The sequence below is a fragment of the Malassezia japonica genome, chromosome 1, assembly GCF_029542785.1.
Source record: "Malassezia japonica chromosome 1, complete sequence".
NCBI lineage: Eukaryota > Fungi > Basidiomycota > Malasseziomycetes > Malasseziales > Malasseziaceae > Malassezia > Malassezia japonica.
In genome coordinates, this window is record NC_083370.1 from 2,023,100 (window position 1) to 2,041,323 (window position 18,224).

The following is an 18,224-nucleotide window of genomic DNA, read 5'->3' on the forward strand; positions in this document are numbered from 1 at the left end:
GAGGCCCCCTTACACTGCGCCCCGAAACAAATAGGCCAATTCTTCCGCGGAAAGCCGTGACGCCTGCGCGGGGCTGCTGCCATCGAGGGCCGTGCGTGCGAGCTCGCGCTTCTTTTGCTGGAGCGCCAAAATACGCTCTTCGACGGTGCCCGAAATGGAAAGCTTGTAAATATACACGTCCTTGGCCTGCCCGAGGCGGTGCGCTCGGTCAAAAGCCTGCTCCTCAATCTGGGGATTCCACCATAGGTCGCATAGAATCACGCGGTTGCAGCAGGTCAGGTTCAGGCCCGTGCTGCCGGCCTTGAACGAAATAAGGATGACCTTGGTTGCCTCATGCGTGCGGATCTTGGTCAGGGCAAGCTCGCGTGCAGTCCGCGTCATTTTGCCGTCGTCTGGGTCAGCTGGGAAACGTACACCGCACAAACTCGATGCCCGTCTTGCTGAGGGCGCCTTCGAGCAGGTCCAAGAAAGAGGTAAACTGGCTAAAGATGATGGTCTTGTCGTGCTTGTCCTGCGCCCGGAACTCTTCGAGCAGCGCCATGGTCTTGGCAAGCTTGGTCGACGTGCGCTCCTTCCACACGATACCTCGCTTGGCCTCCTCAGCGGCTTGCGCTTGACACCCCTCACAAAGAACCGGTTCGTAGGTCTTGGGCAGCACGACCTGGCACCGCTCACAGTGTCGCGCCTGGACGGAGAGGCCGGCAAGGAGGTCGGCAAGCTCATCGTCCGGATCGGCACCCACGTCTTGTGCGGCGGCCTTGGGCGCCTCGCGCGCATCTGTTTGGGGCGCGCTCGACGTCGAGGTAATCAGCGCAGGGTGGTTGCATGCTGCGTGAGCAAGGCGACATACCTTGGCGCAGACGGAGCAGCATGACCAACATGCCCATCGCGTCCATTTTGCCATTCTTGTCCAGCACCTTTTTCATGCGGTTCTCAATGTCGCGGTAAAACTCGCGCTCATCGTCCGACGCAAACTCGGTCGTGACCACATCAACCGTGCGCCCAGGAAGCTGCAAGAGGGGCTTGCCGTCGTACTGTGCGTCTTTGGTGCGGCGCAGCATGATCGTACGCAGCACAGCACAAAGCCGCTTCATTCCGTGACTGTGGTGCGCGGTATTGCTGGGTAAGCCAGAGCACATACTTGTTCTTTAGGGGCTCGTCAATCATCCGCCGGAAATGACTATAATCGTCAAACGGCGCCGCACGGAGAAAGTGCATCAGGCTAAAGAGCTCCATCACATTGTTCTGGAGCGGCGTGCCGGTCAAGCACCATCGTGCGGCAGCGTTCAGCGAGAGCTCAAAGCATGCCTTGCTGCTCTTGGCGCGGTAGTTTTTAATGTTTTGCGCCTCGTCTGTGTTAGTCTGGCCACGTACCGAGCACGATGCGCAGCCACTTGGCCCGAAACAGGGGCGCAGTGGCCTGCTTCTTGGCCGCAGGCGGCGCGCGCTTGAGCGGCGTGTCCGAGTCGGACGACGCGAGATCGTCTTCACTGCTATCCTCGTCCGAGTCGAGTATGATGGGTTTCTTTTTCGAGCCTTTTGACTCGATCTGGCCCAGGCTCGCCATGTACTGCGCATGCTCATTGGCAGCTGTCGCATATGTTGTCACGACCACGTCGGCCTTCTGTAAAACTTCGGGCGTCTTGGCGCGGCCGGGGCCATGATGCACATAGACCTTGAGCTTGTGTCCGGTCTTTTCGTTCGCTTCCTTGTGCCACTGCTCGACGACAGCGAGGGGCGCAATGATGAGCGTCGTCTTGGTATTCGAAACAAACACCTGGCGCGCACGTTTTGCCAGCATATTGTCGACGTCGTCAGCAAACACATCGCCGTCTGGGTCCGCATCCAGGCCCGGTGCAGCGAGCTTCGTCGGCTTGCTCGTGCTTTGAAAGGGCTTTTTCCGTACGTCGGTGTCTTCGTGAAAGAGCTTATCGTTCAGATTGCCTTTTCCATCGCTCCCCTTGATCTGGTCGAGGTGACGGTGCGACATGATCAGCGCGAGCATCTGAACAGTCTTGCCCAGACCCATATCGTCAGCGAGAATGCCGCCCTTGATATCGCCACGCTCGCGCTGGCGCATCCACTCGACACCCTGGACTTGGTGGGGCAGCAGGCGACACAGCAGACCCGGGATATGCGCGCGGTCCATGTCCACATGGTCAACGACCGACACGAGGCCTGAGAGCATTTTCTGCAGCTGCTGTTCGCGTTCCTTTGCCGAGATATTGGTGCGCTCGATCGGCGTGTCGGCACGCGGTGTGCCTCCATGGCGGTCTGGGGTGCGCATACCCTTCCCCATGGGCGTGCCCAAGCCCCGGCGCGCCGACCACGGACTAAACGGCTCTGGCGTCGCTGGCGTGTATCCCAGCGGCATGGTTCGTACTTTCGGTTCCGTGCGCCACGTGCCTCGTGACGGTTGTGGTGAGTCGGTGCGCTGAGGCGTATGAGGGCTATTTGGCTCTTGCCGCGCACCGGGCGTGGGACTGGCCAAGCCAAGCTGTTGGGCCAGCAGCCGCTGGCGCATCGCCTCCATTTTACAGAACAACACAAGTGGAGGTTATGAGCTACGGGGCAGATGGTTGCTGCGGTCTGCTGCGGTCCGTGCGCGCTTCGTGCGCGCAGGCGATGTGCATGCATCCAGCTCGTGACTGGGCTCACTCTTGATTTGCGGACTAGGCTGCGTCGTTGTATCATCGAGTGGCAACGTGGTGCGCAGGGCTCCTTTGGTGTCCTCTTCGTGCTTCCAGGGTGTGTATCCTTCTTCTTTGAGAGAATCGCTTCCGGATTCAGTAGGCATGCTCGATCCTTCCACGCATACCTCGTCTTTGATTTCGGGCTTGGCATGCGTGGTTTCGGGCTCGTAGGCCGAAAAGGAGCGCAGGTCTGCGTAAAACAACACCTGCGTGAGTAGAGCAACGTACCGAGTGCGCCCATCCTGCGCGGGCGCCCCAAATCGCACGCAGCCTGTCGGCGACGTCTTCATAGCGCTTGGAGCGGATGCCGTACCACCGCTCGGCAAATTGGAATACGTGGCGGTCGACGGGAATGCTCTCGGCCTGGTCGAGCGACATGAGTAGGATACAGTCGGCGACTTTGGGGCCGATGCCCGCGAACTGCGTGAGCGCCTCGCGGGCCTCGTAGTAGGGGAGCGAGCGCAGGGACAAGAGGTAGGCATAGACGGCCTCGTCGACTTTTTCGTCGCTCGCGCCGTCGGGCAGCGCCGCACGCGCTTGGTCGCAGAGCATCTGCGCCGTCTTGGCAATATACTTGGCCCGGTACCCAAACCCAAGCGTACGGAGCTTGCCCTCGACCTCGGGCGCTGCAAGGCACGTCGGCGGGGGAAAGGGGTGGTAAGCTAGTGTGCACTTTTCGTCCACAGGCTCCTCCAGCTCCGAGACGTCAAGCGTGTGGCACAGCCGCGTGCCGGGGGGATAAGTCTCGACATGCTGGAGCGGCGAAAAGTGCTCGCACAGCTTGTGCACCATCTGGCTGATGCGGGGAATATTGTTATTGGAGCTGCAGATAAAGCTGGGTGAGTTAGACGACGTACGCGCACATGCACTCCCACGGATCCTGCCGCAGGATGTTCGCGCCGGCGAACCGCTTTGCGTGCTTGGCAAAGACTGGATCTTTTTCGCACCACTCCGCGTACCATTCGGACGTCGGTGCCTCCAGACTCAGATAGTCTTGTAGCCAAATGGCCGTCGGCTCGCGCGGCGAGTACCCTTCTGGAAAGACGGAGCGGTAGTACAGGCAATTCGACGCACGGTCATGCTGCAAAAAGACGACGCGGTCGCGCAGGCACAAGGACCATTCGAGGCGCCGAGGTTCGTACTCGGTCGCTGGAAGTAGCACCTTGCGCCACCGAAACGCCTGGCCACACTGGTGGGCGATTGTCAGCGGCAGCACGATCGGGCACGCTTGGGCCAGCCGCAGGACTTGGTAGCCTTTCGGCGCCATCGTGGCAGATCGGGCACCCGATCGGGCTTGCAACCACGATGGCGACCGCGGCCGGGCGTGTGCCGCGCCCTGACCGTGTCGACGCGCCACGAATGGCGGCCCTCAAACCGCGGCGGCCAACAGGTCGCTACGTGTACGAGTCGTCTTCGGACGAAGACAGCGACGCGGACCCTGTGACATGGCGCACCGCGCCGCTTTCCCCTCCGGTGCCCGGACTGGAGAGCAGCGACGAAGAGGAGGATGCGCACGGGCACGACCTCTCTGACGTGCGCCTTGCTAATGAGCTCGATCCGTGGGACCGATGGGAGGCTGCGTGCCAACGTAAAGCATGGGTACGTCGCTTGACTAACGCAGCGCCCTGCCTGGCAACGAGGATCAACACCGATGCGCGGCGCGACGCCCCACCGCTCCGGCGGCGACCAGAGCGTGCATGAGGTCACGGATCTCCTCTCCCATTTCCAGCTGCAGCAGAAAGAGGTGGAACGCAAAGAGCGCGAGGCGTTTGACCAGCGCAACGCGAGTCTCTGGGAAGGCATCGAGGAAGCGATCCGCGGCGCCGAGAAGCGTGCTGCACACGAGGCCGAGCAGCTTGCCAACGCGCGGCGCCGTCAAGAGCAGGCCGAGGCAGAAGCAAAGAAAGCGCGCACGGCCGAGCTGCGTCGGATCGAAGAGGAGAAAAAGGCCGCCGAGGAAGAAAAGAAGCGCACCGCCGCCAAAGAGGCCGAGCTCGCGGCGCTGGCGCAGAAGGAAGGCGTGTACAATACGATGCGCGGCGGCGAGCGTGTCGGTCCTGTTGCTGCGAAAGAAATGAAGCACTGGCAGGCCGAGATGAAGACGATCAAGGACGAAATTCTCCCAGCGATCGCTGCCAACCCCGCATGGCGCAAGCAGTGCTTTGCGGCGAAGCGCGCCATCACTCCCAAGATTGGGCAGCTGACAAACGCGCGCGACGAGATTGCGCGCATCACCAAGGCGATTGCTGCCGTGCTGCACGAGGCGCAGCAAGCGCCGGAAGAAGGCGCACGACGCTACCTGTACTACTGGACACTCAACCACCTTGCCAAGTGCCTTATCCGGCAGGCCGAACAGGAGGTCGCCGCCCGCCAGGAAACCGCATACCCCCTCGCCCGCACGGTCCTGGGCCTGCTCCTCCTTGGCCATCGCGCGTTGGGCGACGTGCTAATGGCGCGCTTGGTCAAAAAGTGTCCCTATGTTCTCGGCACGCTGCCCGAGCGCGACGGCGTGGACGAGCGCGCCTACCGCAAGATGCTCGGCTTCAAGATCGACGCCGAAGAGACCGCGCACATGTACACGTCGCGAATGAGCGGCATTTGTGCGTTGTACTTTGCCTGTCTCCAGACGTCGCTCTCGTCGGTCGCCGCGTGCAGCGGCCTGGCGCCGGGTTGCGACCTGAAACAGGCGGCCGAGCATGTGCCGAGCGTCTTTCAGCCGAGCCGTCTGTGGACGTGGCAGGTGCGTGCGACGACGCCGCCGTATGCACAACAGCCCATGTTGCCTACTCTCTGGTGTACCTTTTTGGAGGTAGCAGGCACCGCGACCGGCGAGCGGTACGGCCGCCAGGCGCACAAGCTATGGGCCATGGTGCTGGAGCACGGTGTGCTACAGAACAAGCTCGGACCGGCCGACGTCCAGGGCGACGCACAGCGCGATGCGCTGCGCGCTGCGCGTGTACGCCTCCAGCTCATCCTCGAGTCCTGGCAAAAAACCAAATCGCTGGCCGAACATGCTTCGCCAGGGCGCGAAATGGAGTAGTGTACATACTAGACAGCAAAGCCGTATGCGACCTTGTCGCGTGCAGACACAAGCAGCGACGTGGGGCGCCCGCCCTGGCCAGGCTCCTGCTCGCGCGGCCAAGTACTTTTCTCGGCACGGGGGGAGGCGTGCCGCACAGCACTGCCGGAGCGCTCGAGACGGGGGGATCCATAGCGCACAATGCTCCGACGGCTATCCCAATGGCGGAGCTTGGACTCGGGGGAGAATTCAAACGCGCCAGGCATCTGCACCATGCCCCACGACTGGCTCAGCGACGGCGTGCGGGTTACGGGTGTTTCCAGCAACGTGTCTTGTGCGTCAGGCGTACTAAGCACCGAGCCCGCCATCATCGGCGTGGCGTACGCATCGCGTGGCGTGCCGTGCGACATCACACTTGGCGGGACGCTCTCCACGACGCTCGCATCGGGGAGGGGGGGAAGCTCCGTCTGCGGAGGCGGCTGGATCGGTGGCAAGGGCGCAGAGGTGCGCCGCATGCTAATCGAGCCACGCGCACGCCAGCGGTATGCACCATGCATCGACGTAGAGCGTGGTACAGGCAGGGGCGCAGACGCGCTCGTGCGGTCGCCCGCTTCTTCAGACAGGGTGAGAATGTGTGCAGGAAGGAACGGCGGCGCAATGCCACGTTGGGCGCCGATCGGCGGCGGCGCAGGGGGCATGCTCCAGTGCCGCGTCGCAATGTGTGGCGACACGGAAGGGAAGCGTGGCGTAGGAGGGAGAGGCGCAGGTGCCACTGGGACCGACGGCTCGACGTCGACGTCGGCAGGACGCACATTGTGCTGCGGCCACGCCACACCATCGGCGGCCGGCGACGCCATGGCCGCGCCATAAGCACTCGCATCGTCGGCGCCAGGGATCGAGGGCTCATTGTGGAGCGGCTTTGCCAGGGCAATGGCCGGTGCGGGGCGCATGTCGGACGCCGAGGTATCGTACAATTTGGCATACAGCGACGAGGCCGACGTGTCGTGCGGCACTTGGAACGCAGGGAGCGAATATGAGGTCGGTAGCGAATGCGTCGTGGGAGCCTCAGTGGGAGCCTCGGCAGCCTCATTGGCGTACCAAGGCAAGTACACTTGCGCGGTAGGGTGCGACAAGGATTGCTGCGGCATGTCATCCTGTGACACGGCCGGCTGCGGCGCATCGTTTTGGGGCATGTGCTGCTGCGACGCGTCGTGCTCAGGAATATACTGCTTCGACATGTCCTGCTGCGACGCATCCTGCTGCTGCCAACTGTATTGCTGCACATCGTACTGCGCCGTGTCTTGCTGCTCGGCGCCGTTCGCCGAGGAGAACACATCCGCAGGTGCCAGCGTGTCGTACGTATGCCACATCCCGGCACTGGAGCCGACCCAAGGCACAGACGGATGCTGTCCTTGCGCGACTGCATCGCATGGGTCTTTGGCCGACGTATCCGCCTCGGATGCTCCTTCCGAGCCATATGCGAATGAATCGTACGCAGTCGTTCCATTCGGTATACTGTTCACGTCAGGTACCTGTGCATCATACGTAGGCTGCTCGTATGTAGGCTGCTCGTACGTAGGCTGCTCGTACGTAGGCTGCTCGTACGTAGGCTGCTCGTACGCGGGCTGCTCGTACGCGGGCTGTGAACCATACGTGGACTGCACTCCGTTCGCAGGCTCCGCTCTGTACGCGAGTTGCTCACCATATGCAGGCTGCACCCACGACGGAGCAGGCGCCGCGTTCCAGCGCTTCTCCGTGCCTTGGGTGTGTCCAGCACTGCCTGACGCGGTAGAACGCGCAAAGTCGCGTACGTTTGCTGCGCTATAGTCGACCGCTTGGCTCGGATTTGGTGCGCTCCGCTCGCCCAACACAACGTGCTGCTGGATGTACTGCGGCGCACCTTTGCGCTCGCTTGCATCGCTGGGAACGACCGGCGGCATCGAGAAGCGCGCCGAGCGCCGGTTCCGGAGCATCCGGGGCGGCTCACTGCTGTCACGGCGGAACAGGTCAGCAATCCAGCTGCGCCGTGCGCGCGACTTGCGCGTGTCCACGGCGCCTGCGTCGTGAGCACTGTGCGCCTGCGCGTTGTGTTGGTGCGGGGCAGCGAGGTCGGTATCTTCGCGCATTTCGTGCGTCGGAACGAGCTTGGGGCGCGCCATGGCAAACATGCTCTCGTCCCATTCTGTTTCAATCGTATGTGTGGGCGCTGCGCCCGGCGCATGATAGCGCGCGAGCGCTGCGACCCAGCTCGTGTCCCCCACCTCGGTGGGGTTCATCGCCATGGGGCAGGGTGCTTATTTCCACGTGGGGTCGACAACTATGGCGCAGGAACTAAGGTTCGCGGGGCTGGGCGGCAGGGAGTACCGTCAATAGGATACGCGCCACAAGGAGCGGTGCCGAGGCAGTCGCCGGGTCTGGCCGCTCCTGTCCACTCTCCTGTAGGATCTGGTGTCCGTTCTCCAGCAGGATGTGAATCGGGAGCTGCATCGGCAGGCGGTGCTCCTCCGCAAAGCTCGGTGGGACTGTGCCCGTCAGCTCCTGCTGCTCGGCATCCCACGAGAGCCACGAGAGCCACGAAGGCCACTTCTCGTGCAGGTCGGGGCGCGAGGGAGCAAAGAGTTGGGGGAGGTAGCGAGCAGAGGACCGGGCACCTGCTTGGTCCAAGAGGTGGTGGGGAATGGAGACTTGCGAGCTCATTAGCGGGAGCGAGATCGCCTCGTCAGGGCGGCAGCTCATGAGCTGCAGGCGCGGAGGCTTGGCACGCGAGAAGGAGACCGAGCGCGACTGCGCCATTTGGATCGAGGCCATCGTCGAGGAGCGCGGGGGGGCGGCTGCCGGCGGCGAGGGCGCCTTGTTCGGGCGCACTGTCGTGTCCTCGGCAGGTGTCTCTTCCGCGGCAGCAGGGACCGGCACGACGGGTGCACGAGGCTCGGCCTCCTTAGGCTGCTCATGGGCGTTTGCAGACGAGATGGCGCTCGTGCGGCGCGACTCGGCATCGCTCTCGCTGCCGAACATCATCTGTGCAATCGCGCCTTCGGTGCCACGGAACTCCTCCGCATTGTTGCTCGAACCTTCCGAGGGTTGCATGGAGGTGGGGCGCGCGTTGGGGGTCTGGCCAAGGACCGTGCCGTAGGGGTATTGGTTCCCAGCAAAGGGATCGACGGCAGGGTCGTTGTCCGCATCGTCAAACATGCCCGTGAGCTCCTGCGGCTCGACAGCCTGGCTGCCGGGCCGCACCTTGGACGTGCCTTCCTCGAGGCGCGCTTGGTGCTGCGGCACAAAGCGGGCCTGCGCGTCCAGCGGCTGCGTCGGCGAGCCGGGGAGCCTGGGGGCATGGCCGAGCGACGAGGCGCGGTCCAGGCTGCCAAACGGCATGCCGGACGCAAGGGGCGACATGATACCCCCGGCGTTCACCGGCGAGAGCTGCGGCGTGCCTGTCGTAGGCAGCGGCGACAACATGCCGCCCGTCACGACAGGGCCGAGCTGGGGGGCGGTCGCGCTGCTCGCCAGCGCGCGGCGCTCCTGCTCAGGGTCGGGGATCGTAGGCGAAAAGAGGCCGAATTGCTGCCACGGCGCAAACTGCTCGAGCGCAGCGTCCGGCGGCGAGCGCACGTACGCATCCGCGGCACTGAGCGGCATCGCATGCGTCGTGCTGCTGCGCACGGGGCTCATCGGGCCATCATCCTGCACCAAGTCGTCCCAGCCAGGCTCCATCGGCGACGGCGACAAGGTCGACGTGGCCGACGTCGGCGCGGGGTCTTGCACGGGCTTGTCCATCGTAAGCGTCTCGAGCGCGGGCTGCGTGGGCTGCGCAGGCTCGGAAGGCACCGTGCGCACCGAGATCGAGCCAGGCAACGCCTGCGCAGGCACGGGCGCAGACTTCTCTGCAGCCTCGGACGCAGGCGCAGGCTCCTTGGCAGGCACAGGCGCAGACTCGGCAATCGCCTCGTCTTCCTGCACTTGCTCCTCAGGCTTGGGCTCGGCCACCGTCTCCGACGCCGAAGGCTGCGTGACAATCGTCATATGGTCCTGGGGATAGGCTGCCTCGTCGACAGGGCCCAGGTACGAGATCGACTCATCGCCATCGTCGAGACGCACCCAGTTCTGCGACGCAACACGCGGCGCAGGTCCGGTGCGGGTGCCAAAAGCCTCGGCACCAAGCGCGGCAGCCGAGACGCGGCGGGTATCGTTGGACAGCGGCGCAGGGCCGTGCTCGTGCGACGACTCAGTCTGGCGCGTGCGTGCCGTGAACATCTCCGACGACATGCCGTCGGAAGAATGCACATCCTGCGACTCGGGCGCCGCCGAGCGGCCTTGGCTCACCTCCGATAGGGGCCGAGGGGCATCCGCAACCGAGCCCGAGACGTGGCGCAGTCGCGGCGCCTCGCCTGCGGCCGGGATCTCGCTGCGGTTCGCCGTCTGGTCACGCTCGCCGTACCACAGGTCGTCCTCCCAGCTTGCACGCTCATGAGGCAGCGCCGCCGAGGTACCCTTGTCCTGGACAGGCTTGATGTCCTCGGCCTCGTCTGGCGTCGTCGCGTCTTCGACCGTGGTAGCTGCAGGCGCGCTCGACTTGATGGCCGCCTCCTCGTCCTGAACTTTGCCGCCGCCAAAGATCTGCGAGAGAATGGTGGGCTTGCGGGGCTCTTCAACATCTTCCTCCTTCTCCTCTTCTTGCTCCTCCTCCTCTGCCTCGCGCTCCTTTGCGATGTCCTTCTCCGACTTCTTGCTCACGCCGAGACCAGCGAGGCCCGTCGCTGCGGCGAGGCCACCGAGGATGCCCCCCATCGCGGTAGATGACCGCTTGGGTTCAGACTCAGGCTGTGCAGGGGTCGCTGTCGCATTCTCGTCCGTGCCTTCCTGCGTCTCGGGCGCAGAAGAAAAGTGGCCGTCCGACTCTCCTTGTGGAGGCGAATGCATGTCGATCGACGTAAACGGCGCATCGGGGAGCGCCGCTTGGGACTTGGTGCGAGGCCAGGAGCGACCGAGATCGGCGCGCGTCGCTGGCTGCGCTGGCTTGTCGGATTGCGTCGAGGTCCGTGCGTTGCGTGCCGCACCGGGCGCCATTTGCGTCCATACAGGAGGCGTCCAGTGAGATTGGGCCAGGAAAGGCGTGGGATTCATCTCCTCGTCCGCCCGCTGCCACTGAGGACTCGAGGGGACCTCGGCATTGGTTGCCGGGCCGGACGGAGCGGTAGAGCGCTGGCCGGCCGACGCACCGCTCGTGCGATCACCAGCCTTGTGCGCCGCGAATCCGGCGGCCAAGCCAGCACCGACACCGGCGGTACCCGCAGCTGGGGCAGTCCAGTTTGTCGAAGAGTACGTGTTTGGCTCGCGCTCGGGCACGGGGTGAATATCCTCGTACGGGCGCTCCGACTGGGGAATGTAGGGCGAAACGGCATTCGCAGGCATCTCTTCCGCCTCGGCAGGCGCAGCGGGCTCCTCCTTCTCTTCCGTCTCGGCTATAGCCGGGGCCGTGGCCGCTTCCTCAGACACCGGAGCCTGGCGACGGCGGCGTTTGTAGCAGCAAAAGTAGAAAAGCGTACCGGCGATCGCAGCAAGGAGTGCAGCACCCAGGATCGAACCAGCAATCGCACCCTTCTCACCCGGCGATAGGCCGTCGCCTGCACCAGGCGCCGTCTCGGGGTGGGATCCATTGCGCACAAAAAGCGTAAAGGACGAAACCGAGTCGGGAACCGGGGCGTTCGGTACAGGGTTCGCTGCCGACACCTGGACGTTGAGCTGCTGCTCACTGTCTGGTGCAGTACCAGAGATCTTCTTTGTCTCGTCGTCGTAGTGCAGCCACGATGGTGCAGCGCGGCGCAGGTTGTGGTGCGCAATGCGACCGTTGACAAAGCGAATGGACCGCTTAGAAAGGTCGCTGCCAAAGTCAACGCTTGCCTTGGTCTTGGTATCGCGGAGGAGCTTGTCGATACGCACTTCGAACTCTTTGCCGGTGGACACGGTGGCATTCGGCAATGTCTCTGCGTTGAAGGGCGAAGGGTATACGTCCATCGTCACATTGTAGTCCATCGGCGTCGAACCATCGTGCGTGATTTGCAGGGGGATAATCGTCTGCGTGTAGTTGGTGTTTTTTGTCTCGAACGGCGCCTTGCCCGTGATGTTGTGCGAGGTGGAATCGTACGAGATCCAGTCGGGCACATTGTTCGCCGCTTGGATCTCGAACTGTCCGCCACGAGCAGGCTTACCATCGACTAGGAGCGTCGATGTGTTGAGCGCGTCCACACCGTACGAGAACGGCTGCCCTTCGGTCACATTAAAAACGGTCGGACCGGCTGTCGAGTTGCTGGTGATGATGCCGCCGGCAACGTAAATGGTAAAGTTGCTCGAGGGGCCACCCGTGTTGGGCCGGTTCGAGCCAAAGAGAATCACGTCAAAATAGGTCCCATTTGGGCCAGGGTTCGTAGGCGCAATACCCGAGTAGGTCATCTCCTCCTCGTTAAACACAAGCCAGCTTGGAAGCGGCTTGGCGCCGGCCAAGTAGGTCGAGTAGTGGACATGGTCGTCCTGCGGCAAGACAAACGTATCGCCGTCGAAGCCGATACTGAACGACCATCCAAGGGGAAGATGCAAAACCTTGTTTGGCATCATATTTCCTTGGCCCATAGATGCAGCCTTGGGAAGCTGGTCCTGCAGAGACGTCTTCAGCGTGGGCGCAGGCGCAGCAATGGTCACCAAGTCAAAAGCAGACGACGCCTTCTTACTCTTGCTACCGCCCTCGCTCGCAGTAATGGTAACATGCGATGTTTGGTCGCCCGACCCACTCTTGCTGGGGTTACCGGTAATCCGGCCCGATTTGGAATCAATCTTGGCCCAGCTGGGGAGGCCATCTGCGGAGAATGTAAGGCTTCCGCTGTCTGAGGAAAAGGTATCCTTCAAAAACTGCCAGTCATATGCTTGGCTGACATGCGCGAGCGGGGGGTACTGGTCGGCAAGCTGCGTGCCAACAGTGACGTCGGCGAATACAGGCGAGGCTTGGAATGCCGCTGCCAGCAGCAGCAACCAAGCCATGCGCTTGTTTAAAGCGGTAGAAATAAGCATAAGCGGATGTTAGTCAACGAAGTGAAATGCGCCGACTGCTTAGAGAATCTGTGCTAGGCGCAATGAAGCACGCTGCGATAGTAGCAAAGCGATGCGCTCAATGGCACCAACAGAAGCACGACTTTCAGCGATTCGTACGCAGAAACACTGCAAAGAACAGGTCAAGGTCCAGCCTTAACGGTGGTCAGTGAAGAGAATTGAGCTGCTTGTCGCGCACCGCGCACGGAGCCAACACTAGAATATGTTCCAATACGCCGCAACAGGTGCCCGTACATCTTTTGTCGTAGTCGAAATACGAACGACTCCATTATTGTGCGCCCCGATTAGCAGGTGCGGCCGCCGATTCGCGGAATATCATGGGCGTAGATTATCTATGGACACAAATACACACAAAGGCTTGACACGCGCGGAAGATGTTGAGGCAGACCCTACGCGCGTGTGGAGGGCTCCAGGACGCCCTTGGGCTCACGGCTAGAGAGGCAGACGAGTAGGCTATGGCGCGCAGGTCGTAGTAATCAAGACGAGAAAAAGGAAAGATGGTTCGAACCTATGTTACGGAATCTACGTACGAGCTGTGGCAATGTAGTTGAAGCCAGGTTCTAGAGTCCATCGCAGCAAAAGTTGCGAGACTCGTAGCTATTACTGGTCGTGTGGCCTACGACTACTACAAGCCCTAAACCGACAAGTGCTGAGGAAATGCTTTGCTGAACAGGGCGTAGTTCTACTGCTTTCTAGCAGCGTCTGCCTGGTCAATCCATGATATTCGCATAAGCGCGCCTCTTGAGCGCATACCGACCTAATAGGCTTCATGTATCTCCGCCAACACGTCGCGTGGCCCTCCGCTTGCAACGAGTTTGGACGTGCGCGTCGGGATCGTGACGCACCGATACAATGGCGTCCGCAAAGCAATACAAGACGCTGGGCGAGGACCTATGGAGACAAAACACAGACAAGGTCGTACGTGCGGCTTACTGACACAGAATTCCGAGCTGTTTACCCTCACTTATGGCGCGCTCGTCGTCCAGCTAATCAAAGACTATGAAGATTACGAACAGGTGAACATTCAACTGGAGAAAATGTAGGTCACTGGCCTGGACTGACGCACAGGGGCTACAATATTGGGACACGCCTCATCGAAGACTTCCTTGCGCGGAGTAACTTGCCGCGGTGCACGGATATGCGGGACGTCGCAGAAGCTGTCAGCAAGGTCGGTTTCAAGATGTTCCTCAACATTGTCCCGACAGTCACCTTTGGTCAAGGTGGCTCAACGGCCCCCGGCCAAAGTGCAGAGGCCAACCCCGGTACGCCTCAGGCGAGCGCGCCGCCGCCCGCATCCGATGCTGCTGCCCCTGGCTCCAAAGAGTTCTCGCTCATCCTGGCGGAGAACCCTCTGGCGGAGTTTGTTGAGCTTCCTCCCGAGGTTCTTCGTGGTGGGCTGTGGTACTCGAATGTGTTGGCCGGTGTGCTGCGTGGTGCCCTAGAGATGGTACGTTCTGATTCTTACCCCAGGTCCAAATCCAGACGCAAGTGACGTTTGAGTCCGACACACTGCGCGGCGATGAAACGACCGAGCTCCGCGTGAGGCTCATCCGCTACTTGGATGAGGAGGCTCCTCCCGCTGACGACTAGACCTATAGCTGTCGGTTGGCAAATACGTAGAAAATAGCAAAGCGGCACAGTCTTATGTCCTATGATCAACTTACTCGTTGGAGGGGTAGATGTACTTAGTCGGGTCGAGCATCGACTCCTTGATCGTGCGAGGCGACACGAAGCGGAAGAAGATGTTCATCGAGCCGGCCTTGTCGTTGGTACCCGAGGCGCGAGCACCACCGAAGGGCTGCTGACCCACAACGGCACCAGTGCACTTGTCGTTGTAGTACATCATACCCGAGGCATTGCGCAGCAAGTTGCTCATGTGCACCAGGGCGTGGCGGTCCGACGAGAAGATGGAGCCGGTAAGGGCGTACTCGGTGGTCGAGTCGACCAGAGCGCAAGTCTCGTCGAGCTGGTCGTCGTCGTAGGCGTAGACGGTGATGACCGGGCCGAAGATCTCCTTGACCATGGTCACCGACTGGGGGTCCTTGGTCTCGATGATGGTCGGCTGGATGTAGTAACCGGTCGAGTCGTCACCCTCACCGCCGACCAGAACCTCGCCGCCCTGGTCCTTGGCCTCCTTGATCAGACCCATGATCTTGTCGAAGGAGTGCTTGGCAATGACGGGGCCGACGAAATGCTTGAACTCGTTCACGGGGCCCATGCTAATGCTCCTGGTAGCGCTAACCAGCTTCTCCTTCAGGCCACCCTCCCAGAGCGACTTGGGGACATACAGGCGGGAAAGAGCACTGCACTTTTGGCCCTGGTATTCAAAGGCAGCACGGATGCACTGCGTCACCACCACATCGGGGTTGGCCGACTTGTGGATCATGTGGAAGTTCTTGCCACCAGTCTCACCAACAATGCGGGGGTAGCCGCGGTACTTGTCGAGGTTCGCCGAGATCTTCTTCCACAGCGAACGGAAGACGTAGGTCGAGCCCGTGAAGTGCAGGCTAGTGAACTCGCGGTGATCGATCGCAGTGCCGACGATCGTCTCGGCGTCACCAGGGACGAACTGGATAACACCAGCAGGCACACCGGCCTCGCGCAGGATCTGGTACACGATGTAGTTGGAGTAGATCGCCATGGGCGAGGGCTTCCAAACCACGACGTTACCGACCAGGGCAGGGGTCATGACCAGATTGCCAGCAATGGCCGTGAAGTTGAAGGGCGACACGGCAAGCACGAAGCCCTCGAGGGGACGGTACTCGGTACGGTTCCACACACCAGGGGCGTTGCGAGGGGGCTGGATCTGATACATGTCGTCGATGTACTTGGTGCCAAAACGCAGGAAGTCACAGATCTCCGCACCAGCGTCGATCTCAGCCTGCCACACGTTCTTGCCCTGGCCCACCATGGTGGCGGCCAGAAGCTTGTAGCGGTACTTGTGCGCAATCAGGTCAGCAGCCTTGAGACCGATGGCAGCGCGCTCGCTCCAGGGGAGGTTCGCCCAAGTCTCCTTGGCCTTGAGCGCGCCCTGAATAGCGGTGTCGACCATCGCCTGGTCGGCCTCGTGGTACACACAGAGGGTCTGGGCGTGGTTACCGGGGTTGACTTGCTTGTTGGTCTTGCCCGTCTTGACCTCCTTGCCGTCAATGACAAGGGGGACCTCGATGGGGCCGGCAGCGATCAGCTCATCGACAGCCTTCTGCAGCTCGGCACGGTCGACCGAGTTGGGCTCAAAGTTGCGCTGGAGTCAGTCAAGAATTTAACATACCATAGGCTCATTGAGGATCTCAGGGAGCTTAAACTCACCCAGAGTGGGAACAGTAGTAGAAACGGTCATGGTTGGGATGGGTTGGAAGCTGATCCCTTGCCACGCAAGTTTTTCGAATCCCTGCTGGCCCCATCGGCCAATGTTCGAAATTTTTAGTCATTTTACCCGGTGACCTCCACGTTTCGAAGCCTGCGTGTGGCTCAGCTGTTGGGGAAAAATATCAAACATGCAAAGCAGAAGAAATTAGGGCTGGGGTTCTACATGTGATGGCTAGAGATACATTGGTGTGCTCTCGCATTGTCCAAAACGAATATTGTTGTGACAAAGAAAGAAAGGCTTGAGATATGCGTGCTAGAAAAGCATCAGATCTGTAATGCGGCAAAGCTGTACAAGGATGCCGAAGCAATCATGCAAACATTGTCGTAGTGTCCAGAACTTATTACTGTTCAACAACATTTAAGAAAGTCGAGAAAGGGGAGGCAAAATGAGTGCCTCATCGTCCTGGCCTTTTGAGCCACCACTCCATGCAGAACTGGGCTGCTCAGTGAGCGTCCTGCCTTGGTCTGCATGCCGGTTCATCATAAACTCGTTGCCAGGCACAGGGCCAGGGGCTTGTGTAGAAAAGGAAGGCGTTCCGGCGCCAAGAGAGTATTTCGACAGGGAATGTGAGCTCTCAGAACGTGGCATCTCCAAGGCAAGCATAGAAGGCATACTGCCGCTCTTGCGTATCCGGAAAGCAGAAGGTCGAGCATGCATTGCGTAACTCTGATCAGCCGCCGGACGGGGAGGCATTTTACGAGAGGCCAGCTTTGCGAGGTCAGAACGATCATTAATAACAAATGATGAGCTCCGCTCTACCTCCGCTCCCGAAAGAGGGTAGGCAGTAGAACGGCCAAAGTCAAATGTTTGGCTGGTGGACAGGACGGGGGGCGGGGGCTTACTGTCCACGGGAGACGTGGACTGTGCCGCACGCTGAGGGGATCGCGCAATCGAGGGCGTCGCCGCGGATGGTGTACGAGATCCTGGAAGCCTGTAGGTCGTACCAGGATCACTTGTGAGGCGCTTGCGCTCGTTCTGGCTCGGCCACATCATGCGAACTCTGTAGGAATCATCGTCGTGCGGGTACTGGGCGTACCGAGACGTCAATGGGCCTGGAGCACCCACACTCTCGCTAAGGTAGGGCCAAGACCGGCTGTCTTTGGTCATACCAGGGCGCGCAAAGGGTGTCCCATAGGGGGGGTACATGCGCGACGACCCAAATGCCGGTCCATTCTGCGAAGAACCGGCTCCGTACAGACGATCCGCATCACTGCGGGACGGAGAAGTATTCATGGTCGCCTCGGTCGTGTGGGAGCGCATCTTCTTGTACCCATTCCAGCCCATAGGTGCATAAGCACGTGGTGCGTAATCGTCATCCACCGTCTTGGCGGACATCACAGGCTCGGCCGCAGGCTCTTCAGGAACGACTAGGACCGGCTTAGAAGGGTCAGCGTAGGCCCCGTTGCTTGTAGTATCAAAAGCAGCAGCAGTCGATCCTGAGTTAGCGCGTGCCATCGACGAAGCCGGATAGGCCGCCATGGGTCGCACAGTCACACTAGTCGCAGGAGCAGGGCGAGTCACCCGAGTGTCAATAGGGGCTGTGGTAGGGTGCTCCGGCGTAGCAAGCGTGATTGCCGCGCGTGCTTGCTTGTCCACTTCATTTGCATCAGCAATCTCTGCAACAGTTTGAGCGCTCGATTTCCCACGCGATTTCTTTCCGCCCTTGGAAGAAATGATATGCGTACGGTAGTGTTGTAAACTGTTGTCATAGCGTGAGAATTGCGCGTTGCAACCGGGATACGAGCAGCGGTAAGGCTTCTCGCCCGTGTGAATGCGGCTGTGCCGCGAGGAGTGGCCACTCGTCGAAAACGTTTTGTCGCATCCGGGGAATGGGCAAGGGTATCGCTTTTTCCCTCCCACGCTGATACCGTTTCGAGAGTCTTTCGACTGCCCATCCTTACGTGGCTTTTGCAGTAGAGAGTCCTGGGTTGACTCAGAGGAGCTCTCTTGGCTGTTCGTCGCCGAGACGTTAGCGCCGGTATTGTTGGTGGTGGCATCGCCACCATCCTGAGTCTTCCCGTCACTTTGGGAGTCACCCGGG

At 61.1% G+C, this 18,224-nt stretch overlaps 6 protein-coding genes across 6 annotated transcripts; 2 read left to right on the top strand and 4 right to left on the bottom strand.

The window, feature by feature from the left end:
- Positions 1–9: 9 nt before the first annotated feature.
- MJAP1_001079 (uncharacterized protein) lies at positions 10–3,960 on the bottom strand (the record flags this gene model as incomplete). The annotated part of the gene is made up of 8 exons (XM_060265045.1): positions 10–392; positions 415–828; positions 851–1,119; positions 1,142–1,352; positions 1,375–2,341; positions 2,819–2,899; positions 2,922–3,528; positions 3,551–3,960. 8 exons carry the CDS (start codon positions 3,958–3,960, stop codon positions 10–12), a joined length of 3,342 nt encoding a protein of 1,113 aa, XP_060121028.1.
- Positions 3,961–3,998: 38 nt separating this feature from the next.
- On the top strand, positions 3,999–5,733 carry GLE1 (Nuclear pore complex nucleoporin component; the record flags this gene model as incomplete). Its single annotated transcript, XM_060265046.1, has 2 exons — positions 3,999–4,292; positions 4,315–5,733. The coding sequence occupies 2 exons, from the start codon at positions 3,999–4,001 to the stop codon at positions 5,731–5,733; spliced, it is 1,713 nt and encodes a 570-aa protein (XP_060121029.1).
- Positions 5,734–5,741: 8 nt separating this feature from the next.
- MJAP1_001081 (uncharacterized protein) lies at positions 5,742–7,994 on the bottom strand (the record flags this gene model as incomplete). Its single annotated transcript, XM_060265047.1, has 1 exon — positions 5,742–7,994. One exon carries the CDS (start codon positions 7,992–7,994, stop codon positions 5,742–5,744), a length of 2,253 nt encoding a protein of 750 aa, XP_060121030.1.
- A 49-nt stretch (positions 7,995–8,043) lies between these two features.
- AXL2 (polarity establishment/cellular polarization) lies at positions 8,044–12,744 on the bottom strand (the record flags this gene model as incomplete). Its single annotated transcript, XM_060265048.1, has 1 exon — positions 8,044–12,744. One exon carries the CDS (start codon positions 12,742–12,744, stop codon positions 8,044–8,046), a length of 4,701 nt encoding a protein of 1,566 aa, XP_060121031.1.
- Positions 12,745–13,665: 921 nt separating this feature from the next.
- Positions 13,666–14,403, top strand: MJAP1_001083 (uncharacterized protein; the record flags this gene model as incomplete). The annotated part of the gene is made up of 4 exons (XM_060265049.1): positions 13,666–13,731; positions 13,755–13,852; positions 13,882–14,260; positions 14,284–14,403. The coding sequence occupies 4 exons, from the start codon at positions 13,666–13,668 to the stop codon at positions 14,401–14,403; spliced, it is 663 nt and encodes a 220-aa protein (XP_060121032.1).
- A 70-nt stretch (positions 14,404–14,473) lies between these two features.
- Positions 14,474–16,153, bottom strand: PUT2 (L-glutamate gamma-semialdehyde dehydrogenase; the record flags this gene model as incomplete). Its single annotated transcript, XM_060265050.1, has 2 exons — positions 14,474–16,057; positions 16,085–16,153. 2 exons carry the CDS (start codon positions 16,151–16,153, stop codon positions 14,474–14,476), a joined length of 1,653 nt encoding a protein of 550 aa, XP_060121033.1.
- Between the last annotated feature and the right edge of the window lie 2,071 nt (positions 16,154–18,224).